Source organism: Cantharellus anzutake (genome assembly GCF_015039405.1).
Source record: "Cantharellus anzutake strain C23 chromosome Unknown EI90scaffold_12, whole genome shotgun sequence".
Classification (NCBI taxonomy): Eukaryota; Fungi; Basidiomycota; class Agaricomycetes; order Cantharellales; family Hydnaceae; genus Cantharellus; species Cantharellus anzutake.
Genome location: NW_024066962.1, coordinates 335,724 through 360,898, shown reverse-complemented (window position 1 = coordinate 360,898; position 25,175 = coordinate 335,724). Strand labels below are relative to the sequence as shown.

The 25,175-nt window shown below is 49.9% G+C and overlaps 10 protein-coding genes across 10 annotated transcripts; 4 read left to right on the top strand and 6 right to left on the bottom strand.

Moving 5' to 3' along the window:
- The first annotated feature begins 1,276 nt into the window (after nt 1-1,276).
- On the top strand, nt 1,277-2,615 carry EI90DRAFT_247677 (kinase-like domain-containing protein). Its single transcript, XM_039053089.1, has 4 exons — nt 1,277-1,540; nt 1,600-1,674; nt 1,732-1,929; nt 1,991-2,615. The coding sequence occupies exons 1-4, from the start codon at nt 1,385-1,387 to the stop codon at nt 2,237-2,239; spliced, it is 678 nt and encodes a 225-aa protein (XP_038918762.1). The 5' UTR covers nt 1,277-1,384; the 3' UTR covers nt 2,240-2,615.
- A 397-nt stretch (nt 2,616-3,012) lies between these two features.
- EI90DRAFT_3014354 (uncharacterized protein) lies at nt 3,013-3,549 on the top strand (the record flags this gene model as incomplete). Its single annotated transcript, XM_039056772.1, has 3 exons — nt 3,013-3,066; nt 3,105-3,118; nt 3,183-3,549. 3 exons carry the CDS (start codon nt 3,013-3,015, stop codon nt 3,547-3,549), a joined length of 435 nt encoding a protein of 144 aa, XP_038918761.1.
- A 1,650-nt stretch (nt 3,550-5,199) lies between these two features.
- Nucleotides 5,200-6,809, bottom strand: EI90DRAFT_245435 (uncharacterized protein). The gene is made up of 8 exons (XM_039053049.1): nt 6,642-6,809; nt 6,529-6,591; nt 6,363-6,472; nt 6,189-6,301; nt 5,951-6,128; nt 5,858-5,901; nt 5,657-5,803; nt 5,200-5,604 (listed from the first exon to the last, which is right to left on the bottom strand). Exons 1-8 carry the CDS (start codon nt 6,708-6,710, stop codon nt 5,393-5,395), a joined length of 936 nt encoding a protein of 311 aa, XP_038918760.1. The 5' UTR covers nt 6,711-6,809; the 3' UTR covers nt 5,200-5,392.
- Nucleotides 6,810-7,772: 963 nt separating this feature from the next.
- Nucleotides 7,773-8,241, bottom strand: EI90DRAFT_3046846 (uncharacterized protein). Its single transcript, XM_039059503.1, has one exon. It carries the CDS (start codon nt 8,002-8,004, stop codon nt 7,807-7,809), a length of 198 nt encoding a protein of 65 aa, XP_038918759.1. The 5' UTR covers nt 8,005-8,241; the 3' UTR covers nt 7,773-7,806.
- Nucleotides 8,242-10,064: 1,823 nt separating this feature from the next.
- Nucleotides 10,065-11,334, bottom strand: EI90DRAFT_245381 (uncharacterized protein). The gene has a single exon (XM_039053046.1). It carries the CDS (start codon nt 11,045-11,047, stop codon nt 10,412-10,414), a length of 636 nt encoding a protein of 211 aa, XP_038918758.1. The 5' UTR covers nt 11,048-11,334; the 3' UTR covers nt 10,065-10,411.
- Nucleotides 11,335-11,991: 657 nt separating this feature from the next.
- On the bottom strand, nt 11,992-13,412 carry EI90DRAFT_245383 (uncharacterized protein). The gene has a single exon (XM_039053047.1). It carries the CDS (start codon nt 13,041-13,043, stop codon nt 12,165-12,167), a length of 879 nt encoding a protein of 292 aa, XP_038918757.1. The 5' UTR covers nt 13,044-13,412; the 3' UTR covers nt 11,992-12,164.
- Nucleotides 13,413-13,745: 333 nt separating this feature from the next.
- On the bottom strand, nt 13,746-14,601 carry EI90DRAFT_245430 (uncharacterized protein). Its single transcript, XM_039053048.1, has 2 exons — nt 14,218-14,601; nt 13,746-14,157 (listed from the first exon to the last, which is right to left on the bottom strand). The coding sequence occupies exons 1-2, from the start codon at nt 14,336-14,338 to the stop codon at nt 13,781-13,783; spliced, it is 498 nt and encodes a 165-aa protein (XP_038918756.1). The 5' UTR covers nt 14,339-14,601; the 3' UTR covers nt 13,746-13,780.
- Nucleotides 14,602-18,104: 3,503 nt separating this feature from the next.
- On the top strand, nt 18,105-18,783 carry EI90DRAFT_3046836 (uncharacterized protein). Its single transcript, XM_039059502.1, has 3 exons — nt 18,105-18,250; nt 18,316-18,363; nt 18,431-18,783. Exons 1-3 carry the CDS (start codon nt 18,115-18,117, stop codon nt 18,775-18,777), a joined length of 531 nt encoding a protein of 176 aa, XP_038918755.1. The 5' UTR covers nt 18,105-18,114; the 3' UTR covers nt 18,778-18,783.
- Nucleotides 18,651-19,581, top strand: EI90DRAFT_245693 (uncharacterized protein). The gene is made up of 2 exons (XM_039053054.1): nt 18,651-18,890; nt 18,977-19,581. Exons 1-2 carry the CDS (start codon nt 18,837-18,839, stop codon nt 19,394-19,396), a joined length of 474 nt encoding a protein of 157 aa, XP_038918754.1. The 5' UTR covers nt 18,651-18,836; the 3' UTR covers nt 19,397-19,581.
- A 516-nt stretch (nt 19,582-20,097) lies between these two features.
- Nucleotides 20,098-25,070, bottom strand: EI90DRAFT_3152758 (P-loop containing nucleoside triphosphate hydrolase protein; the record flags this gene model as incomplete). Its single annotated transcript, XM_039065813.1, has 30 exons — nt 20,098-20,118; nt 20,175-20,243; nt 20,296-20,349; nt 20,403-20,408; nt 20,465-20,542; nt 20,601-20,647; nt 20,710-20,776; nt 20,828-20,877; nt 20,926-20,953; nt 21,014-21,019; nt 21,073-21,113; nt 21,164-21,209; nt 21,261-21,363; nt 21,425-21,543; nt 21,593-21,730; nt 21,792-21,947; nt 21,997-22,116; nt 22,166-22,376; nt 22,432-22,601; nt 22,655-22,751; nt 22,799-23,358; nt 23,418-23,576; nt 23,628-23,708; nt 23,770-24,009; nt 24,060-24,140; nt 24,198-24,414; nt 24,468-24,573; nt 24,622-24,633; nt 24,688-24,790; nt 24,849-25,070. The coding sequence occupies 30 exons, from the start codon at nt 25,068-25,070 to the stop codon at nt 20,098-20,100; spliced, it is 3,408 nt and encodes a 1,135-aa protein (XP_038918753.1).
- Nucleotides 25,071-25,175: the final 105 nt, after the last annotated feature.

The window sequence follows — 25,175 nt, the reverse complement described above, 5'->3', positions numbered from 1 at the left end:
AGTTTGCCACCATGCATGATTGGGTGTTAAGTTGAGGAGTGGGGTCGCATCTTTATGGTTGCTCTGCTTAAATAGTAGCCATACACTAAGGGTTGAGCCAGCCATCTTGGGGTGAGAATTGTGAGCACTGATATCTTAGTGACAGATGCGTGATCGTTGTGCGGACGTGAGAGACTGGTCTTGTGGATATAGCAATAATTGATGCCTTCCCACGAATATGGCGCTTAAAAACCTGCCAAGGTTGGTCGGCCACCAAGTTTCGCCCCACGTCATGACCCCAATTGAAATTTCTTTCTTTCTGCTGATTATTAGCACTGGCGGGATTGTTTAACGACCGGTCACGGGGGTTGTTCTTGGACAAGTCTTTGGCACATGCCAGCACAACGAATCGATCGAAATAGCACGTCACAGTATATCGGTTGCACAGGCGATCATATTGCACTGCCGACCCCCCACCAGATCTAGATGTTGCCTAGCTAACTTGCTCATTTCGTTGCAACAGGGATTTTGGCCGGGATTTTCCGGACACGCGCGAACTCTGGTGAGTCGTAATTCACCCCACTCAGCAGCCCCGCTTTATGACTTTTTTCTATCCATTGCGATCTATTGAATTCCCACTGTTGCTGCCGCCCACCGCTAATACTCCACAGGAAAGATAGCCATCTTCGATTGCTTAAATACGAACTTAATCTCATGGTTGGACCGAAAAGTTGATGAAAGGCTACTTTTGGCACAGGATTCCATACCAGTGAGTCTTCTCGGCTTCCAAACGCACGGTGGATTAGATTTTTCCAAATGCAGGCACGTCAGGAGCCTGTCGATCTTGTGCCAGGAACTGGCGATCACACTCCCCGTTCTACAGTGGCACCGCTTCAAAACTACACCAGTAATCCTTCAGCATCTGATGCTGCTCCCACTAGAGGGATGGCAGTTGACCGCTACAGGCAATGCGACCCTACTCCGATTCTTAGTGGTGACGAAACAGGCCCAACCATCGCTCGCGTACTTCCACTCGACATGGACCACCGGAATCCTGTTGCTCCTGAGGCAGTTGCGGGGGTTGAGGGGTTGGCTGCGTTTGGTTGTTACAATCTCACCCAACAAATCTTCTTGATACGCAGAGCCGGTGGAGGGGGTTACTCACTTGTGTACCGGGGGATACGGATGTTTGATTCGCGATTTCACCAGGTCAGTATCTGTTGTCTCCATGCCTGCAGCCCTTGATTTTTGAACGCCTCCAGGAAGTTGCTGTGAAAATGCTCCGCTTATCTCATTCTCATTCAAGGAATTCGGACCCCCAGGAGAAGTGCTGGAAGGTGTGTATGCTTGTGCAAAGACAATCCTGCCTCAATCATGCCAGCACTTCCAGCGACTGAAAAGAGAGATGCGTGTGTGGTCATGTCTCAGCCACCCCAACGTCGTCCCACTACTCGGCTATGTGGATGATGTCAGCGGTCAAGGCCTTGTCTCTCCCTGGTATCCGGAAGGGGATGTAATCAAGTTCATCAAGAGTCACCCTAGCGCCAACAGGGATACAATTGTGCGCACCACCCCCTACTCCCTATTTTTAAGCTCGGGAGAACTGACGGCATGTCCAAGTGTGCCGATGTAGCTTCAGGTTTAGAATATCTTCATTCACAAAACCCGTCGATTGTGCATGGTGACATGAAAGGGGTAAGTGTTTTATTTGCTTTTAAAAATGATTAGGATCCTAAAATTGAGAACTTTCAGGAAAATATTTTGATCACTCTGGATGGGCACGCTTGCATCTGCGATTTTGGCCTCTCAATTATCTTGGATAACAACCCCACTGGATTTACTTCTTCAGTGATCGGAATGACTCTTATCTTTTCCGCTCCGGAATTATTGGATTGTAGCGAGAAGACGACCGAATCTGATGTTTATGCTTATGGGTGCACTTGCATCGAGGTGAGAGGTTCAAAATTCTGTTGACATACAATATATACGAGCTGAAGACTTTTGCATCAAGATCCTTCTGGCAAAAAAGCCGCATCAAACCATCCATAACCAGCCTGTAGGCGTCATTGTCGAGGCGATTCGAAACGGTATGCCACCTATCTCCCCTGAACAGCTCGAACAGTGCAATTCGCTTCTCCCACTTCACCTAATAAAACAATGCTGGAGTCTGGAACCATCGGATCGACCACGGGCTAAACACTTAGCCGAGGCCTTTGGAGGTGCTCTTGTGAGCCACGTAGTGCCGGAAACTACATTGTGACCCCTGCGCCCGTCCCAGTTTTTCCTCACACTGAGGCTCGTTATCTTGACCATGCATAACACTATGTCTGATCTCCCTAGCTTTCATCTGCTTCATTTGGACCGTTTTACATAATCTGAATGGCTCTGTATACAATCCGCGAAAGTAATGGTGCACCACCGTGTTCTAAATCCGCTACTTTCCATCAAGCTCAAAGATAACCATTATTTAACTTGTCACGGTATTACTCCGTGATCGTTCCTTGGTCCTTATTTCAAATCCTCCGAAGAAACCTCACAATCGCGATCCACTTTCCTTGCAATAGTGCGCTTGACGCTATGTTCAAACTGGACACATGAACGAAGACTGAGTTTTCGTCACCAAAAGCCGATTGAAACGCCCACACAGTATTCCCAAACTCAAGGAAGCAAGGACCTCAAATTAAGAAAAGGCTCATGCATCTCCTTTCTGCTGAGGCCCATGCCGACGCCCATTATGGGCTTGTCGCACACGAAGGGTTGTGAGACCCTTACCATCATTCAGGCGTGGTCAGCACCACGCCATCGATTTCGTTGGTCCATTACCATATCGTCCACCCCTGCACAGGGTCTCGGAACCAAGTCGTACGACACTCCAAAATAATTTCTGTTCGTACTATATATACCTGGAGCTTATCGGTTCCACCTTGCGGCAACGCTTCATTCGGACATCTCTCGAGTCCATCCGATCAGCTAGCTCGCGCTCATACGCGTTCTGATACTCAGTAATGGAGGATGATGATGGAATCCTACACTATGTCAAAGTTGGCCATGAAGGAGCTGGAATGCTTCCGTCTCGAATATCAATGGGTGTGTATTTTGTCAACACGCTATATTTAATTCCCAAGGGGTGCTGCTTTAGGTTGACTACAGGAACTCTGAAGGTCGCTTTATTCATCAATCGAGTCTCTATGGTGGGTGACCAGGCATTTTGCACCAACTCCCATTAAAGCGCAGCCGCCTAACGCAGTGCTCGGTCATGAGTTCACGGGGACGGCGGGCGTGCAAGGGAAGAAGCTGCAGGACACTTCTTTTCTGCCTTTCCGCAATATCGCTCCCGTAGCTCCAGTGACCAAAACGCCAACGAGCCAACCGGACAATCAGGGTTTGTACGGGCTGATGAATGATCAGCAATTCCTACTACTGAAGTATGAACGCACCCTTAGGATCGGAGGAGCAAGTGCCAGTGATGCATTGGGGACTGGCAGTCGCTCTCCCTTTACGACAGTTCCCTATCTAAACCAGGAGAGCAACACTGGAGTCCGAAGCTGCTCCTCGAAGGATGCCGGGTGAGGATAATAGACATCACAGTCCCGTTCTGAGTCATGACCTAGTCACAACTCCTCGTGGGATTCCTCCCCTACCTCCAGTCAACCACTCAAGGGGGAGTCATGTTACTCCTGTATGTGAGGTAGTTCAAGGGGCTGAGGAGTTAGCTGCGTTTGGCTGCAATAATCTAATCTCCTCGATGCGCCAAGTTGGCTGAGGATACTCGCTCGTGTACAAAGGCATAAGGGTGCCAGGTTCGCCGGAGGCAACCCACTTGCTTTGTCCCTGCCCGTAGTTGACCCTAAACGCTTCTAGGAAGTTGCCGTGAAAGTGCTGTTTCTATGGATTGGAACCCAGAATTAAGGTGTGTAGGATTATGCAAAGGCGATGCTGTGAAAGTAACGCTTTCCCTGTGAGTTTGTTCTGCAGATGCTAGATTGAAATTCTCGCCAAGCTTCGATCCATACACGTCCACGTTCACGTCCATTGTTGTAGTTATATGCTGCCGCGCGGCTTCTGCAACGTAATTAACTGCCTCGTGCTCGACAGCGACAAGTCCAAAGTTGTTCTTTATGTATAAACGATATCTATAATAGTCATCCTGAACGCACTCCTTTTGTTAAAATCTTGACATCGTACCCTATTTTTTCCGTCCGGCTCGAAGTCAAGACAACCATATTCCACTCTTCAACACAATGTTGATTTCAATTCCAAATTGCCCCAAATTGCTCGAAGTCGATCACGATCGTGCGCACTTTTGCTGGGCAGGACTCGATCCTGCCACAACCCAACAAGCTCTATACGCTTGCCAATGGTTTTCACCCCTTAAATAATTTGCATGTAACGCTGTTAGTTCACAATGATATTTCTCCATTTTTTGCACACTTGCAAAGGATTATGTATTATATATACCTTTTCACCATCCACTTACGCTAAACACCATGCTCACACCGGCCACCATGACTGTGGCTGGCTTTCGTTTGTAAACCCGATCGAACCCCCCTTTACGGTATTCCCCAATTTAACAAGGAAAGCGAAGGTCTCCCCGAGTCCATCAGAGTCCATTACCAATTTTGGAAAGCCCTAAGTGGCTTAGCTATTAGTGAAGTTCTGTGGTCCGCAGGCCAACCTCTGCTTGGCTGGTTAATGTGCTTGACGGTCCGTTCGAGTCGTCGGCAGTGGTACCATCGAGGGACGAACCACTCCAATCGGTAAGCGAGGGTGTTGTTCAAGTCGAGCGAGTTGGGTCAGATTTTGATTTCGGATGTGGAAGCCAACCAACCAACCAAAACCAACCAGGGCTGGAATGTGGTACGGTGCCAAGATTCGTGGATTGCACAATACGAGAGCGTATTGTTTCGTTCCATACTTTTGGTTGGTCGGTGAGTTTGACTCGCTTCGTTCGTGTCTTATTGACTCTGTCATGATTCCCTGGCTGGTCTCTGGTAATACTTCACGGACCCTCTTATCCCTCACTGCCATGCCAGTGCGTTCACATCACCCCATGGAGCCCTCTCCAGAGCCGACCGGGAGGCCCTGGGGCCACAGTAAGCATCATGCGCTGGTTCGGAGATCAAAGCTGAAGAGAGACGGCCAGAATTTCCTGATAGCAAATCTTCGCTGTTCTACCAGTACGTTGTCATCAACATTGCACCATTCCAGTTCTGGTGGCTCATGTGCACCAGTAACATGCAGCAGGCTCTTAACCCGTCACAGCCGGGAATTCATGCGTGCAGGCGGCACCGATTCAGTGAATCAATGATATAGCCAAGTATCGCGGTGAAGTGAAAAAATCCAGAAAGGTGAATCCACCCGGTCCGAATTTAACGTGCGTCAGCTTAAAAGCAAGCGGGTTAAGATCATGCGGTCATCTCAACATCCCGGGGGTGTAGAGATCTGAGCCTGAGGAAACAGGAGAGAACCCAAAATGTCTACCTGTGCAAAACCACAGGATCACGTTAAGGGCTCCCCATGACGCATAAAGGGCTTGAGGAAAAATTAACAGAGCAACGGGTGATTGAATACCAGGGCGCTGGATGAAGGAAGCCACACCTTGAGGCCCAGCTACAATGAGATACGCTAAATTACGAAGGATGAGCCTGAGGCGGGTGTGTGTGATGGTTGCGCCCACCGATAGGATACCATCCCATGGCAATAGCATCCCGTTTCATCGTACGGTTAGTGTCAAAAGACGCTTGACATGCCCATTTGTACGCTACCATCCCGTACACGAGAACGGTTACTGGAACGGCAAGCGACGGCGGGACGGACCCGCTTACTACGAATCTGGATTTCAAAACGGTTGCATCTCACAGAAGCGAAGTTTTCCTACCAATCCGCAACCTCCGGTGATTCGTCATGATCCCGCACCACATTCTAGGATGCAGGGTTAAAGCGTCAATGGGACATCAAGAGTGGTTCTCACCCAACATCGCCAAAATATGGGTGAATGACAGCGACAGGGATCGCGATGATCAAAGTAATGAATCCGGTAATGAAGCAAATAGATGCCGCTACGAAAACCTTTGCACCTCTGGCCCCCAGTCGTTCTGAATGGAGAACTTGAAGGTAAGTCAACACCGCAATTGCAGTGCTGTACAACGCTGGCGACGAGTAGGTTCTGAGAAATTGATGCTTGGAGAGAAGGATTGACGCTTGCGTACCCACACCCATAGACCCAATCTGTCTCAACACCCCTTGCGCTGTGCAATATGGCCCCTCGGTGACCTCGCCTGCAAAGGCCCATCTGATGGACAAGATATTCGAAGTCCCATGACTACGGCGAAGGGAGGTCAGTAACAAATGGCCACTGCCGACATTGACGCGGTGGGACTTGCATTACGTCGGTGAAAATAGCGCACAGAAACAGCACAGATATCGGCTGAAATCCAGGCTTGATGCTGGAGGCCATAGTATCCTTTCTACGACACTTCTTCCACACTTGTATCTGGAAGGAAACTAGTACACCATGTACTTGAACAGGAGCAAGCGCTATGTGCTCACCATGGAGTACAGGAGAAGTGAGGACGCAAGAACAAAGGCCAGTAGGCCAATTGCAGAGATAAGCTTTAGGAAATGTTAGCTAACAAATCTGCGGCCATCAGGAAGGGGCTCACAAGAACACCAGCACGCAGGGGGAAATTGTCGGGACCTTTAGAATCACTTCCCAGGCATCTTCTAGCCATACCGTGTACTGCAGGAGAGTTAGGGGGAGGAGATTGTGTTGGAGCACCAGCTCAGCAGGCGGCTCGGTTGGAGATCACATTGCGATAACAGATCGTGGAAGCGACTAGAGAATAAAATTCGGACAACTCCGCTACAATACAGCTGGTGTCGATAAGATCAAACCCGAAGCAGGTCAGCTTGTACGTCTTACCTTAGCTGCAGTGTAGCAGAGTTGGCCCAATTTATTCGTCTATTCGCCAACGGGAGTAACTGTATGTGTACCCTAAAACTAGTAAAAGATGTCTACAAACAAAGAATCCAACAAATTGACCAAATTGACTACGCGGCAATATGGTGGGAATGCCAAAGTCTAATGATCTATATAATATAGAGCGAAAAAAAGCAGATTACAGATCGCAATACATGCGGGAGAACGCGTTGTTGGGACCAATGCCAGCTGCAAATGAATGATGTGCAGCACAAAGAAGTGAACAATGAAGTGTGAAGCGATCACCCGAAATACAATACTCTTGCACTGCGGTAAAAAAAAATTGGCATGTGTGTCCAAAACCATTGGTTCGAACAGCTCAATTGGTAAATACGTCATTCTCTCCATGTAAGTGGCCAAAATTAGTCCATATGTGGTTTGGACACTGGATACGTCGCCGTCCGTCGGCGCTTCGTCTTGATCATTGGTCCTGCATATCCCTGTGAAAGTCGACCCCATCAGCGCCGACACAACCAATCACCCACCCACATAGCAAAAACACCGAGAGAAAAAAATCGGCAACTTGTTAATATCGCGAATCACCCCAAGATAAGGGAAAATGACACCACGCACAGTGAGAGGTTTCAGAAGTGTCAATACCCCACTGATAATCACCAATACCGCATGCAGAAGAAGCAGAAGGATTCCAGGAATGGCCGTTTTAAGGAACCACCATATCAAGTAACTCAGTTCGAAGAACATATCGAGGAGAAAACCGCCAATGATGCTGAAGAATCCGGTTTCTTGAGGGATAGTTTGCACCGTGCTGGCCAATTCGATCTGTCGTTGTCGTGATGGCGTGGGTGAACCAGAGGAGGATGGCACGTAGGATTGAGATAAGGCGATGTTCAGTAAAAAAGAATTGGGGTTAGCAGGAGGCGACCATGATTGAACATAAGCAGTAGTAGAGGATATGCGAGAAGAAAAGGGGGAAGTAGCAGATACAGGGGACGAGTGCAGATGTGAAGAGGATATCGGATACTCATGCCGTAAAGGTGAGGAAGTAGATACATGAACGGTGGAAGGGGTAATAGCAGAAGTAGCATGCAGGGATGACGATGTGGATCGAGAAGATGAAGGCGGGTTATTATTGGGAGAGTGGGAAGAAGAGTTACGCAGAATGGAGCGAAGTTGGGGACCTACGAGTCGATCTGGGTCGATAGGCAGCTCACGAGGCAACGAATGATCCACAGGTCCATCGTTTTCAGCAGACGTCGGTTCAGCAGAAGTCGCCAATTCGATATCGCTTGGGGGAGGGGAAGGATAGCCTAACCGTTCATCGCCTTCCTCTTCGAGACGCCCTTTCAATTTGGACGCTTCGAAAGCAGAGCCTGCGACGACGTCGACAAACGCGCAAACAAATACGATCAGCTCATGAGACGCGTGAGCAAGCAACTTCTGAGTGCTCACCATTGATTTCAGACTCAGTTGGCGTGAGCGAGACCTTGGGACTAGCAATTTCAACCCCAGCGCCTAGAGCCTCTTGACTGATGCTGTGCAAAGGAGAGTGTGTATCTAACGTATGAACCAGTCGGTCACTAGGTTATCAAAACATAAAAGCCAGACACGACAAACCTGCCATGGCCGTTGTGGACGAGTTGGCGAAAGTGGTTGGGGAAGGGTGTTGTGAGAGCGGAGTGGAAGTCAAGAAGGGCTCGGCCCCACGGAGTTCCCCTTCCGTCATTGATTCAATTGGACTCTCCACGTGACTATCCTCATTCCCGAGATCTGGCGGCGCGGTGGAATCCTTCCTTGCTTCTGAACCCTTCGACTCCTCCATCAAATTTTGAGCCTGAGCTACCGGAGATGCAAACACAACCTTCTTCCCGCCACTTAGGGATCTAGTCGGCAATTGCGCCGACCTTGGGATATCACCATCACTCGACGATTGCACACCGGCAGCATTCCTGGCCTCCTCAGCGATCGCTAAATCCGTGGCTTCTTTGGAAACAAGTCCAAAAACTGAGTTATCCCCACCGGTCCGGCCGATTCCGAATTTGGGTGACAGTGGTTCCGCACCGAAATTCGGTGGGCCGTCACCTCTTGGTACCTCACTCTCAATAGCTTGTACCGCATCTTGGGGACCTGAAACTCTGGCCCCGGCGCGAGCCTCCGAATTGAGCTGGTCCGAGCCGGTCCGAGTTTGCGCTTGAGATTGCTGGAGGCTGCTTGCGCCCGCATCTGAGCCCAACTCAACATCCAGAACATGAGCAGCCCCATCATTCGACTGCACTGTGCTCTCAGCGCGACCTGCCTCATCAGCAACTGATGTGGAAGACTGAACGCCACTCGATCGAACATCAGACATCGCATCAACCTGATTCGCCGCTGCTTGACCGATGTTTTTTGAAATGTCGGGAGTCCCCGCCTGAGGTAACTCCGCCGTGAAACTGGATGCGACGGCAGCAATGTCACTATCTGCAGGGGCCACTTGCGGCGGGATCGTGCTGTCAAGCGCGTTTGCGGGGTCATGATCTCCCTTGGCAGATGCGGTTTCAGTAGAGTCCACAATTGCTTTGCCAACCACACTCTCTTCCTCAGAACTGACAACTCGGAGCAAGTCCACAGGAACGCTGGTCTCGACAACGGTGCCATCAGCCGAAAGAAGGGTCTCTTGCGAGAGAGTACTGCTGTCAAGTGCGCCGCGCCCAACAGGAGGCAGCTCAACAGTGTTAATCTGGACGCCAGATTCGACCGGAGATTTGTCGGCGCTTGGCGTCGTGTCGTCGCCAGCACCTGCATCTGTAGTTACTCCCATCAGCTGCGGACACAGTGATTCTTCAAATTGACGCTACCTTGCTCCAGTTCTACGCCATCCAATACAGGGGCAGGATTCTTTTCCACAACGGGAAGCTCAGGACGATCCGATGACTCGACACCGATTTCACCAGCCGGGTCGGATGGAGGGACATTGGATGTAAGGCTGCCGTCCTCGTCCGATACCAATATCTCCCTGGGGAACGCCACATCCGCACTTACTGATCCACCATGTACGGGCAAAGCAGAGGATGAAACAAGGCTCTCATCGACGGAAGGCCCCTCTGCAGATGGTTTGGCTAACTTGACGGAAGATTCTTGAGCAGCAACGTGCGACTCAGCCGATGCGGGATCTTGGACGACTTGGACGGTTGGTTTATCCTCTAGCTGGGATAGCGATTGATCTGCTGCTTGCACCACTGATGTTCGGACGGCCGGTTCCAAGTTATCGCTGCTCACAGTGGGCTCCGCCTTATTGATGTGGCCAGTGATCACTCGAGGTGGCTCAACTTGTTTGGTCGAGTCGATATTTGAGGATCCCCCAATACTAAAAATCGTCTCTTGAAGGTCAGTGTCGTCACCAACTGGACCCGAAGGGGTGGTCGGAGCCGGAGCAGTGGAGTCTTGTGCATCTGGACCGTGTCCAGAGCCGGTAACTGCACCCGAAGGGGTTGTGTCTGGGGGTAACATCGTCAGCTATGGACATGGCACGTTCCAAATCCCATTACCTTGATTGTCATCCAATCCATCGGCGGACGTGATTATTTCTTCTGGAGGGGGGGCTATTTCTCCAGGAAGATCGGAATGTAAGATAACCTGGTCCGAGGAGCTAAGAACTTCGCGGCGCAAATCTCCATCCCTATCGAGTGCCTCCGAAGGTAGGACCGCATGTGCACCATCTGGTGTAGGCAGGTCTCCCACCGGTGAGACGGATTCCTCATTGACCGGAGACTCTTCTACGGATCGCTCGAGCAAATGAATGGAAGGTTCTTGAGCGGGAGCACGTTCCTCGATTATGGCAGGGGATTGTCCGTCTTCGGTTGTTAATCCCACCGTCGACTGATCAGCCAGAACATCAACATTTTCTACTTGGGGGACTTCTCGTACATGATCTTCGTTAGCGCTAGGAACCAGCTCATCAGTCAGCACTGTAGTTGAAGGTTCACTCAATGCAGCAATGGTGTTGGGGATCTTCGCGGTGGCGGGTGTATGCTCGGTATCAACCAAATCGACCGAATCGCCCGTTACGGCTTGGGATTCAGACGTGATAACAGTGGTCTCGGGAGGTATCGAGATGATATGTTCTGGAGTGCCTTCTTCCACGGAGGGCATAGATATAACACGCTCAGGCCCACTGTCGCCAAGCGTGAGATCGAGGTTTGGAGTTGATTGTTCGGGGGTACGACGCTAATAGCGGAGTCATCTGCTACCCCGGTTGGGTGCCACTCGTTCGCTTGTTCGTCGTCGTCCGGATGGGGCTGGGCTTCGCCTGGACCTAGCTGGTCCGATAACGTCTCGGACTCGATAACATTCGTGGCTTTTTCGGGCTGTGTTGAGCCAGTCTCGATGGCCCCAGGTACTCCAGAAGATACCGTGTCCTCGAGAGATTGGATGATCCTGGAAGACGATGCATTCAGAGGCTGAGGCTCGTCCCGAGTGATTATCGGGTCAGCTGTCGCATCATTAAACACATGCACTGCAGCGTCTTCCTCGACGCGACCCAAGCCAATTGCTAAAGCAGGTTCACCGGAGACGGAGACGTCACCCTTACCTGCTAGGCTTGCAGTTTCTGGGATTTTGGAGCCTCCAAGTGCTTCCACGACAATTGGAACTCCAGGATGCGAAACTTGCTCTTCAAGAGGTTCTTTTATATCGTCAGGCGATTTCGGGGTGCCTGGTACGGGAATGGTGCGTTCCTCTTCCCCTGCAGTAAGGTTGGAGGTGGGTCTGACGATGACGTCTTCTAGCAGCACTGCATCCGTACTAGTCGACTTCGCCCCTGGCAGGGATTTACTGGGTACGGATACGGTCAGAACACCCGCATCGAGCGATTCTTCCCCAGGGGAAGCCGACGGCAGAGCATCTATACTCGTCGTACCGTGAGATTCGGCCGACAATTGTGGAAGAACGTCAGTGGACTGTTCAGCAGATTGCAGCGGAGTCTGTGACGAGGACTGATTCGTGGAAAATTCGCTTTCCTCTGGAATTGTTCCCAACGCTACACTGGTTTCTGCGGGGGTGGCTGGGGCTTCTTGACCTGGAGCTTCCTCAGGGTCAATTGAGGGCTTTTGATCAGTGATGATAACGGCCGGGGAGGGTGTCTCGCCTGATGCAGCAACTTGGACGGCCCATGCCAGTGTGCTTTCGTTCGACTCGTCGTTGGCAGTTGGCAACGATGCTCCGTCACTGATATCGTGAATATTGGAAGGTTCAGACGCACTAACAGTCTTTACGGTCTCTGAGACCCCTCTCGAAGCAGTGTTAGATGATGCGACAGGGAGGTCAGTTTTCGGAGCATCATTGCCTCCGACCTCACCCACTGGCTTCGATGTGGCAGGAGCGAGAACGGAAGGTGACTGAACTTCGATCGTGTAGTCTGCCTCAGCTTCTGCGACGAGACTGGTCTGTGTTGTGGCCGGTGTCGTCTCTGCTGATAGAAAAGAGAATCTTGCTTATAAGAAGTCAAACCATGGAAAGCATGTTGAATCTTACCCTTGGGCACAACGCCAGGTTCCGTTGCCTCAACGACCCTATCAACATCAGGTTGGACATCATATTTGTGTCCACCTGTAACGTCTTCGGACAGGGTCCTAATTACCTCATCCTCCTGATGCTCATCCCCAGCAGTTTGCAGAACGCCACCCACATCATTTGCATCCACAAGCGGGTCCTTACTCAAGTTAACGGTCACGGTAATACCCTCTGGACTGTTGCTAATAGGTTGTCCCATCACACCCAAGCGATCGACATTGGCTGGATCTTCCTGTTCGTCGCGCTTTGTTTCCACGTGTGGCTGCGAGACCTCCTCAGTCACCGCGGTGAGAGGTGGTGGAAGTGTGTCCTTCAGAGGAGAAATATTAGGATCCTGGAAGAGAAGGCTCGCAGGCGACGCATAGGGAGAAGTAGTTAGAACTCCCGTAACAAGTGCGTTAGTGACCGCAAGGGTTGGCGCTCCAGTGCGAATAGCGAAACGAGGCGTAGCTGGTGGGCCATTGGAACTTCTCTCTGATTTAGGAGAAACAGGTGGAGGGAGCGGGGGAACCGATGCCTGTTCCGTTTTTGGTGGTGGTACATTATCGCCCGCACTCTTCTCCAACACACCACCCATTTGAGCAGCAACATCACTGACGATCCTTTCACGGTCAAGTCCCCACGCCGGAGCACCCGACGGGACTGCAGCAAACTTGGGCGTATTCGTTCTGCTTCCAGCATTGCCTCTGGCCGAAAGGTGCAAGGATGGAGCACGCCTGTTTGGACTTACCAGTGGATTCCTCGAAGCTGGGCTCACAGGCGACGACACGCTTGTACCCGTAGTCGAATCCAATACAAAGTCAGAGCTGGTCGAAGAAGGGGGGAGGAAGCCAAACGAGAGACTAGGCGAAGCGCTCGTTACGCTTGGGGTTCTGGTTCTTGGACCATGAAGATCTGGTGAATGGTAAGGTAGATCGGTGGGAGGACTGGAGCCTGGACGGAATGAGGGAGAGTATCCATAGTGGGGTAGAGGATGAGGAGCTGGAGAAGGGTACCCCTGTGCGTATCCTGGGTAGAAGTAGGGTGAATAGGGAGCTGCAGGAGCTGGATAACCAGGTGGTGCGTGTCCAGGACCTGGATAATAACCTGGACCTGGAGGCGGCGGACCATGTGGTACCCACCCTGGTGGAGGGTAGGGGAGATAATGGCCGTAACCATATCCTTGATAACCATACTGGGTGGGTTGTTGATGCTCGGGCAAAGCGTTCACTTCAAAGGATGCGTTTTCTTCATCATGTGGACTGAAAGACGTATTGATTCCGTACGTAGCTCGACGTGATGGCTGTCGACGAGGAGAAGGTGGGAGAGGTGCAACTAAAGTCCTTGATCGTTCTGGAGCAACCACGCGACGGGTTCGAGGATCGCGCAAAGGTTGTGGAGGTGGATGTTCCGGAAGCAGTCTAGGGTCATGGAAGGGTGTACCGTATGCAGGCGCATATCCGTATGGAATTGATGGTGTATGTTCTGAAGGATCTCCAAGCGGAAAAGGAGCCTGAGGGTTCGAACCACGTTGGTTGCGATCGTCGATGATATTGTTGTCGTTAGGGTCATGAATCGGCTCAGAAGTAAAAGATATATCTTGGAGGGCATCATTCGCTGTCGTAGATCCACGCGGCACGCGATCTTGGCGAGGTGGCGCATCATGGGACCGAGTCTGGGAGGGGATGGGGATGGTTGCTCAACCCCGTGTTCTGCGCCGATCCAAGGCACACATGAACGGCAAGACCTGTAATGCTCAGAACATCACTCACGAGCAACAGACTCATCCTTCAGCAATATTGGAGCATTGTGCGGCTTGCCCGGGAGGTAGCTTGCTGCAGTATGTGACGACTGTGGGGCAATTGGTGGCCTGAACGGAGTATACGATGACATTACCAGTTGAGCTGAACGTTAACTGCGTGTATCACTGGGAGGTTTAAGAACGCTGGAGAAGTGTTGGCACGACTTGTATGTGAAATCTTTTAAGACCAGAATGTTGCAGCCGAGGAAAGTGGAGAGGACTATTTTGAGAATTTCAATATCGGACATACTTCTCCGGGCCTCATGCATAACATGTCACTCGCATCAGCCGAAAAGTGTTCGTACGATGAGGATAAACTTCATTTGCAAAAGCTATCCTGTCCGTTCAGGCAGGCCGAGGAGCAGAGGAAACGATTTTTGGAAATTTATTGCTTTGCAGGGTTCCCCTTCTCAATTTGAGGTGCCCAACCACAGAAAATGTTGTCCCCCCTGTCGCAAATAAGCACAAAATACAACGTTACCAGCTCTGTAAATTTCCTTGTAGCCGGGGTATAAGCTCCAGGGCATACCAAGGAATCCGGGCAGTGGTGCTGGTCAGCCTTTTGGACCGCCATTCAAACCCCTCTACCGTAGTTGCGTTGTTGCGTTGACTACATCCATGGTTTGGTGGCAGTGCCCTATGCGAAAGTCACCAGGTCCAATTGAGTCGCCCCAAAAACACGCTGCTGACACCTGTTTTTCTGGCCTATGTAATCTGTTCTCTCATCATCGGCCTCCGAATCCCAGACGGGCTGTACACTCGGTCGTTCTACCTCTTCTCCCGGTGATTGACAATGAAAAGCGGTATCGTCAATGGCAGTGTTCTGAAATAGGTGCGTTACAGCGAGGATGACGATAGTTTTCGATGCGCTTCTAGTGCCGTGATAACCATCCCTGACTCATCGCCCCCCGCATGGTTATGTCATATATACTACCCAAAATGGCGTGTGTGAAAGTAGGCCATCTTTTACAAAACCGCAGCTTCTCCGTGAAAGCGATTACAACTTTCATTATTGCCAGCATTCGCTCTCACTGACTGCGACGCCCAAGGTCGAACGCTTCATATCGTCATTGTGGATCTCGAAAGCGCGCGCTTTTGTCAGTCTGCTTACGTGGTGTTGTCTACATTCTCCCTCCATTCAGGTTCATATGAACGGTAATCTGACAATGGAGCTGAGGTGACTAGAACCATTAGAATGCGACACCACAACCTACCCAACAATTCCGTCATCGCGAGGCATCAATAATAAAGGCGTCCCTCTCCAACGCAGGTCACGCTCAAGGTGAGCAGGCTGAGTTTTGTTTTTCCTGCATTGCTCCATCCACATGGCGTGGGTCAATTTGCGTACACCACATCCACTCAACGACCCCAACAACCTGCGCAGAAAAGATTGGTCTCTGATCCTTTTTTGATTGTCTGCTGACCCAACCCACATGTTCTGGCTCTCCACTATGATACCATCTTCACGTGCTACTGAAAGTCCATTCCCTCTCCCTATTTCTGATTTCAGGTTGGCTATCATCCACGCCGGGCGGGTGCAATTGCCACCTATCAATATGCCTCACACCCTTAATCGCTGACTACGTTGCTCGCCACCGTCCCCTTGTACTCCCCACATAAAGCTGGCTACCCAAAGAATCGCCCCCCCCCCCCCCTTTTCCACCCCTTCAAAATAACTGCGCCTGACGCGGCAGAACCTGCCACTCTTCTCGCCGGGCCCGTTTAGCCCACTTGGTTCGCACTGGTACTCCACGTCGTGCCCATGCGGGCAGCCACAATTTTGAGGTTCGACGAGAGAGAGAGCAGCAGCGGAATGGCGTCGATGGTCTCTGCCTGTCTCACACCACTCGCGCATGACATACGATTTTTCAGTATTTAGTACTGTATGGAATGACACGAGTGTCTCAGACATCAGGATCAAATTTTGTCAAACGGGGATAGCCAGACATAATGAAGGCGAGTGCCTGCTAACCAGCAGGAAACAGAAGAGGCCATGCAAACATGGAAATGGAGAAAGATCTTAGATGAAAGAAATGACGCTGTGGTGACGGTCTCTATCACTCACAGAGACCGTCGAGGCTTGGTTCACAGTCCAATAACGCCCTTAGAACTTGAGGGCACCCACCGCAATACTGTCCCATCTTACATTTTACCTTTCCCTTTACAATCCTTACTAGGATTCGCGCAGTCCATCTGGTCCTTATTCGCGGTAGAAAAGAGTGGGCCTTTCTTCGCTACGGGACCCCTGGGATTCGTCTTCTGCCGATTGCTTGTTCCCCGTTGAGATAGCTGGGTCCACAGTGCGCACCAAGTGTGATTGGCCTATGATTTTCTCGAGAAGCGTTGATGATTCAGCATATGGCTCATTGATCTGTCGAGTAAACACTCAGGACAAATCTTTACAAATGGCCCTCTTTGACAGTCATTTCCAATTCTTCGCGCAGAACGTTGTGGCCGTGTATCGAATGTTCCGGCCTCCACGAGCAATGGGAGACGGAATAGCTCGTCGAATAATGGCCATCCAGATCCCAGTGCGGATGCGACAGTATGGTAGGATGGACAGTAGCTTCGGTAGCAGAACTGCCTTGTAGACGTTGAGGGCTCTATCCAGCACGCACTCAGTGACGTGGGAGAGTTGGCCCAAGCTTAGGACGTACTTCCACGAGACTGATTCTCTTACACGCTCGTGTGCGGACCCCCTTGAACATCGTGTGATGGAGACGAATGTATAGCGTGCACCCATCCATACTCATCGTCATGGAAAATAACAGAGGATCAAACGCATTCAATCAGGGTTCGGACCTGCTACGGAGTTGCGGGAATTGACCTCTCTAGTTTCATGAATCCCACTATTAGGTGCCGTCTGCTTAAAAATAATCACTCGTGACAGTCCAATTGGTTGGGTAATTTTACAACCTTCTTAACGCTCCTGCAACTTTGAAAGTAAATTTGTCGACCGACCAAAATTGCGTCTAGGACATCTCGTCGATGGCGCGCAGAGTGCAGTCTGGTCATGAAGAAAAATCCGCCGCTGAAATCGACGAATATGGAAGGCTGTACTAGATCCCAATGGGGATGCAAGAATATGGTAGGACTGAGATTAGCATCAGTAGTAGAAGTCCCATCTGTGGACGATGAGGGCTCTGCGCGGCAAGAGAGGACAGATCTCTCCAGAAGGCCTTTGGTCATGAGAGCACGCACCTCCGTCCAGACGCATTCTTGATGCATACGGTTCAGGGCAATGCGCTGGTTGGCAAAGTATCCACGGATGGATTGACTGTTTGAGGATGCCATATCGGGATCTCGCTATCAAACAAATTCAATCGGTAGTGGGTCACCGGGCTCAATTGAGTCGCCTCAAACACGGCTGGCTCGCACCTGTTCCCTCGCCAGCTATTCCTCAGCTATGGGCTCGGTCTAGCAGCTTCTAAAATAACCGGATCGGAAGCTCAGTGTATGCAGTAACAACTGTTTCTGGTGACGAGATGGATACCATAAAACAGAAACGCCGCGTAAAAAGCGCGGTGAATGTCGTGATGCAAAATAGGTCAACGCCTCCCTCTTGCACCCTCTTGCACCTCAATCTGTATCCAGGGTAGGTGATGACGGAAGTTAATTCTGGGGTGCCTTCATAGAATGTTCTTTCACCGCAACGACCCCGTCATATGGAAAGCCTTATCAACGGCGTATATAATACGTGTACTTGCCTCGAGGCCTCCGGCCCTCATCCGCATTATTTAAGACAGTAGCTTGATTCCCTCAGAGCAGGTTCTCTCTCTCTCTCTCTCTCCAAGTCTTGCCTCAATCTCTCTCTCTCTCACTTGTCTGTACTGGTATACAGCATTCTGTTCGTCTGTTAGCATTTGAGATGCCTCGTCATCCTTCTACACTGTCTCCCATTCACCATCTCGCGATGAACACCAATACATCCGCTATACGTTGTGCTTCAGAGCCTCCGATCAGTAAACACAAACGTCCCGTTAGTTGTGCGTACAACCTGAAGAGTGAGCTGGCAGAAACGAGTGCCTCGTGTCGTTTGCACAAGCGAAATACTCATCCTTCTTGCTAGCGAACTACATGGCTCGTCGATCATCGCGAACCTCCAAACGCGATATTTGTAAGTCATCTCCCATGCCTAGAGAACACCATTGCATTAACTCCATGTACATCCTCGATCACTACAGTGGACCTCCGCGAATTCCACATCCAAGTCGCTAACGGACAGCACAGAATGAAACAAGCTCTCCGTCGCGCACGCGCCCGCCGTCCACGGAATGTTGACCTAATGGAGCTGGACCTCCCTCGTCAATTAGCACAGTTTACCCTCACTTCCCCAACTACTTCCTCATTCCCCACTCATGAGTCTCCATCGTCCTCGTCCTCGTCCTCGTCCTCATCACCGGAACCAGCAGACTCCCAGATGATGATGGCTCCATCCTCCAAGGACCTTCGGGACACATGGGTTGCGTTGTTCGACTCAATGCCACCCGGCTCGATCCCGCGATCGTCGGGTGAGTGCTGGGGAAACTAGAGAAGAGGGCGTCGAAAATTGCTCATTATGTACGTTTGATTTTGGGGGATTTCTGGGGGATGTATATTCAGTTTCATCCGAGTCTTCTGAGTCGGATCCGTCTACGAAGACAGGTAAGCTTTCACTTCAGCCCGACGTGAGCAGGTCTGGCAAGCACGGTTCCCGTTCTGATTTTCTTCTTCCTCCTTACTACGAACAGAGAGTGCCTCTGCCATTCAACTCCTCAGAAACCTCCGCAACCATGCTACCCGCACCCGTAAGTACCCCCAACCTCTCCCTCCCATCCCTTCATGCACCTAACAACATGCTCCATATTCATTTCACCTTCCCAGTCCTCGAACACTTCACCCGCCTCACCTCCGTCCTAGGCACAAACACTCACCGTCTCAACGCCTCCCTTTCCCGTCTCCACTCCTCCCTCAAACTCGACTCCCCACTACACAATTCCTCCCCCTACGCTCTTTACCCTTACCATCTCATCTTCCCACACGATCTCGTCGTGCCACTAGAGTCCACGTTAGGGAACAGCGCAGCAGAGGATGCGTTCCTTAAAGCTCGAGCCGCAGCAGAGGAAACTATCTTATTGATCGGTTTGGTCGGGCAAGATCTTCAGAAGTAAGTTCGAACTTTAGAATTTTCAATTTTTTTTTTCCTTCACTACCATCACATTGCTTCGCCCATTTTTTTTCGTCCTTTCCCTTATCACTTTTTTTCTCCTCCGTCAAACTCTTTCAATTGCTAATGCTAATCTTTCATTGGCCTCAACTCAACGCACAGATTTGGACATTTGCAACGGTAGACACCCATTTTGCATCGCAACATACTGCCTCTTTCGCCTCGTTCATCTTCATTCGTTCGTATCCCCACAATTTCACCCACCGTAGATCGCAGAGCGGATACTGGCGTCATTAGCCCTTTTATCCTCCCTAATCCTGCTCTCCCCCCAACAAACTAGCCCGACATACCCCTCCGCTCCTATCCACTCCCTATGCATGCACTCATCCCACGGACGATGCACCATCGAGTTGTGTACATCTATTCTTATCTTACATGTATCTTTCTTGTTCCCTTTCCAATATGCCAGCTGACATGTCATTCCCGATTCTCCATTATGCACATCCTTGTACCGTTCCTTGTAACAACGACATGGAATTCAATCCACTCTCTAACCCCTTCATTGCAGTCGCTTGAAAAGTATGAGTCGTACAAAATGGTACTTGCAAGCTTATTCACATGTTTATAGGACAGGAACCTTAGAGTAGCAGGGGTATTTGGGATGGGTATAAAACAAGAGAGTCGTGTGTATAACAAAAAATAGTCTCAACTAAAGCCGAGACTTGTCTATGAAGAGAAAATCAGATAAGATGACAAAGTGGAGACTGAGTGAGGGCGCGTACCTGACCGCGTTCCGGATCATGCATACGATGAATCCGGATTTCAGCAGATTTGGGTACGTTGGAGATATCCTAGAGAGGAAAAGCTCAGAACCTGAAACACATGCCCTCCAATGATCCTTACAAGGGGTGTGATCAGAATAAATTGGCGACTGTCACTCTGTTTGGCAGTTTCAATCTATAGAAACAATCGTCAACAAATATAATCATCACAGAAGCCCAGTTACGAACAATCATCTAGAAATAGATATTAGTGATAGGTAGAGTACTAGCGAACAACCATCCAAGCATACCTTCATACTGATTTTCCTGTTGATAGCGTCCATGAACACGTCAAACTCGTCCAAGCATCGAATAGGACACCCAATCGCCTGGAGACACACGGGACTTTAGTGGGCCACAGCTGGAACAAGCTCAGTGACTACCCACCTCCCAAAGAGCAAGGAGTAGGCAAATCGTTGCAAATGACTTTTCACCTAAGGTGACGAAATCAGCTAAAGATCCGTGGCCTCGGCGCTCAACGGCACAGAAAGCGAACCTCCACTCAAGGATTTGGGGTCTTTGTCCTTGGACCCTCCTGTACCGGCTTGATCGTCTGTTTGAACCTAACAAATGGTGTATGGGCACTCAAATCAGCAACACGGGTAGGCGCTTACCTTCAAGTTCAGCGTGCCACCATGATGATCAGTATTGTGCTCCATAATGACTAGGGAATGAAATCAGCTACAGCATCATGCGTGAGGGTTAGGAGTACCTTTTCCGTAATAGCCTCGATTAGCGAGCTAAAAGGCCATAGAGATCGTCACAAGTTCATGTCAACCGATAATCGCGGAGCAACGCACATGATACTGTGGACAGTTAACCTGTCAATAGCAAGCTAACATCGTACAGAAGCACTTACTGAGAACTGCATCTTGCAGCGTATAGCAATGTGTCTTCGGACTGTACAATACTGGTTTATAAAGCGATAACTTGCGAAGGCAGCTGCTTACAGTTAGCCCATTGCTCCATACGGATTGAAAGGGATTTTTTGAGGCACTCAACAAATCATGTTAGTATAATAGGGAGTGAAAGTGATTCTGAGCTCACGGCATTCAGTTGCTGCAGTTCTTCAAACTCTTTCTTTGCTCGAGTGTAGACTTCCTTGGTCCTGATGACCTCCGCATCAAGTTCCTCAATCGTAGCACCCAATCTGCAGGCGATGAGACCGTTAGCCCCGCGTGCAACATTGAGATTAATCTCAAAGAACATACGTCTTAACATGGTTTTTGATTGAAGCACGAAGCTGGTCGCGAATCTTCTCCAGAGCCTCGACCGAGCGAGGCCGTTCGATCTTCTCTCCGTAACGCCCCTCGGCTTTTTGAGACCAATCCTTAATTCCGCTTCAGTCAACGACCGCACCACAGGAGCAAGCGGTTTACCGTGAATTCTTCCTGGAGTGTAGCCGTATCCGCTTCCAGTTTCACAAGTTTACCTTTGGTAGCAGTAATCTTGTCCTGCCAATGCTTAAGCTTCGATCCAGCCTCAACCCTCTGAGGAACCAAGTCTTGAATTTTATCCTATATGCAACGAGAGGTGTGGGACATTGAGTCAGTATAAAGCGAAAAAAGATCGACATACAGAGAGATGTTTGGTAGCGTTGCGAAGTTCGAAAACCCTTTGCTCCACACCTGCAATATTCTCTTGAACTGCTTTCCTTTGTGCTTGCACATCCATCTCTTTCTGTGCAACCTCAGCGATATCAGCTAAAAAGCGCTCTCGTTCGCGTTCTTGGAGCTTGCAGAGAGGTTGGCACTACGACAGCGATGAAGTGATAGAACGTTACCTCTCGTTGCTGTTCGTAAATATCAATCTCAGCTGGCTGGCCTGTGGAAAGTTCGGACTTGCAGTTACGCAAGTCTTCTTCCTTGCGAGCGATATCGTTGCGCAACTGTCGTTGCGAAGTCTGGGAAACGCGATGAGCCCTAGTCAACGGTATCACTAATTCGCCATACGTGGATTGCATGCTTCCGGTTCTCGTTGGAACGGGCGTCCTCCTTAATTCGCAGGATGTCTGCGCTCAGGCTTTCCACAGTAGCCGTGAGCTGCGTAGCATTCTGGGCCGCCTCCTGGAGTTTTTGACGGACATCCCCCTCAGACCCGGCGAAAAGACCCAAATTCACTTCCCCCAATCTCCCCAGGTTAATGGAAGATCCTCCTTTATCACTAAGGGACACATTAGATATTTAGAGGTTAAATCAATTCACACTAAGACTCGAACCGATAACGTTGGACTTGGAATCCATCCAAGGTATAAAATTTAAAACCATAAATATCCTGAGCAGCAAGTTCTACGAGTGTAGAATCCGCGGCTGCGCGAGTGTCCGCGAAGGACATTTGTTCAATTTTGGCCACATTGATCATAACACATTTGACTAGCTCATTTGAAAACTGGAATAGATGAGGTGCTCTTCATGAGAAATCAGGGCAGGGTACTGACGCACCTTCAAAACTCGAAGGACTGTAGGAATCTGGGCTGGAGGCTCGCCTTCAGAGTAATCAAAAAGTTCCACTCCGGAAACAATTGTATTAGATTGCTGGCTGCAAACTCATTAGATTAAAGCTAAATTTAGCAGAGAGTAACTCACTTTCCATACGAATCAAGTATTGTTCTCAATTTACGTTGGTCCGCTGGAGTTGTGACTATCCATGACGACATCATGTTGCCAACAGTGAGTCTCACTAGGTCGGTATACTTCCGATCGACCACATGCACATAGGCACCAATGGGGCCAAGGGGAGCAGCCCCTTCCCACGTCTCTTTCTTAATCCGCGCGTAGACCTGTGGTATATTAGAACCAAATGCGTTGAACTTGTCACGAAGTTGACCCTCATACACCCGTTTGTGCTCCTGGGCCATCTGCTGTTCCCGAATGGCATTGGCTTTCTCCTGGGATTTACGGTTTATTTCTGTTTCAATTTCGGTGGTGCGTATCCCTAACGTTTGCAGTTCGTCATCGTATTCTTGTATTTCATTGTTGCTTTTTTCGATGGATTCCTGGAGCGTCCTCATACGCTTCTCGAGCTCAAGACGTTTACCTGATTTGATGTCGTCGAGTTTCTTCTGTTCATCAGCAATCTTGCGCTTGTACAGATCAATTTCTGCTTTTGTTTTCCTAGCCTCTTCCTGAAGACTTAGACGCTGGGACTGGGTATTGAAGAAAGGCTTCGGATCATTGATTGTTGAGAGAGTCAATTGTCGCAGACCTTGATTTCTTCTAACTGGTCATTCAAAGCTTTCTCCTCCGACTTATGCCCTTCCTTTTCGCTCTTGAGTGCATCCAGCCGGTCTGTCTGTGACTCAGAGGCAGAACGGAGCTCGGCTTCGGCCTCTTCAATTTCCCTCTCAACACGCTTGTGAATGGCCTGAAAACAGAAGTCGTCAGAACAACCGGTGATAAAACAGCGATATCTTACCTCTTGCTCCAAGGCTTTGGATTCCAGTTTTTCCAATTGGCGACGTTCGTCCCCCAATGTCTCGCTGGACTTGGCGAACTCCTACATAAGCAACACCAAGATGGTACACATACATCTAGTTTGATGGCATCCAGTAACCCACCTTTTCCTTAGCCGCGACGTAGGCCCACGCCAACTCCTTAAGTAACTCTTGAAGCCTGTTCTCATTATTCCGCATTTCTGTCGCCTGGGTCCAACGGGTTTGAGCTTCTTTGAACTGGACCCTCAAGTCAGGGATGGCCTCTTGTTTCGCTCCGAGAACAGAAGTTGTCCTGTCGATGTTCTCAAGGATAGTGTTGTATTCCTCAGAAAGTTGTTGAAGTTGTGTCCCTTTCAGGAAAAACTGTGACTAGGTGTAAGTCGAGGAAGGTCCGAAAAAATTGGTAGCCGGACCTGGTATTTCTCCGCCGGACTTGATGAAGCAATAAACTGTCGCGAAAGATCTTGCGTTAAGATGTTCAACGGATTGTCTACCTATAAGAGTTCGATGAAGTCGAATTAACAGAAGACACGATCACCACCGCTACCCACCTGGATGCCCATATGATCCGTTATGGCATTTAACTCATCTTTCGTCGTTGAGATGACTTTCTCATTCCCCTTGCGTCCCTCTAGTGTAGACTTGATCTTGTACCCGGATGTCCCAGACGCGGTAAAGTGACGAGTAATGACGATGCTCTTCCCATAAATGTCAGGTTTGTAGGCCTCTGGTCCTTCATTCTTAATTCGAATAGAAACCTCGGCCGCACTACGAAAATTGGTGAGCCTCGAAGGGAAATTTGAGTTCAACTGCGTACGCACTTCTCCCCTTCTTTGATTAATGACTTCAGCCCATTGCCGCGACCGGTCATGGCAGCTTTTCCACCGAGTGCCACAGCTATGGCGGTCAAAACCGCGCTTTTTCCACCTAAAACATTGTGAATCTATGCGGCGATATGCGTTTGCATGAACGTACTGCCGTTGTGACCTAACCGAGAAACAAAGTTCAGAGCACTCCCCGGACAACAACTGATCGACAAACCAATCACAAAGTTTATCTGAGAACCAAACTTGACCGTTAAGTTCTTGTGACACAAGAAGTTATATAAGTCTATTTGCTGTATGATCCCAATCTCTGCGATGCCCTGAAAACAATGGACATTGGTCTCGGAAGCGGTTGAAAACGCGCCAAAAACAACGCACTCCTTTCTTCTTCGCTTGCTTGTTAAGCTCAGCGCGTATTCTTTCTTCCCAGCGCGCCTCAAATTCGGCATCCTCGCGTTTCTGGCGCTCCCGCTCTTCATCTGAGTCTTCAGCTTCCCGGCGAGCACGCTTCTGGTGGGATGGTGAAGACGAGGCACCGCCCCCAAGTTCCTCGACCTCCGATTCACTATCACGATCTGCTTGACGTCGTTTGTTGACCATTATGAGTTCTGAAGTGGAGGTTGGCGATTCAAGGTGTCCGAGTCCAACTAGGCCATGTGACTCTAGTAATTGTAGCGGGGATTGCCGAACTCTATTTTTGTTTTG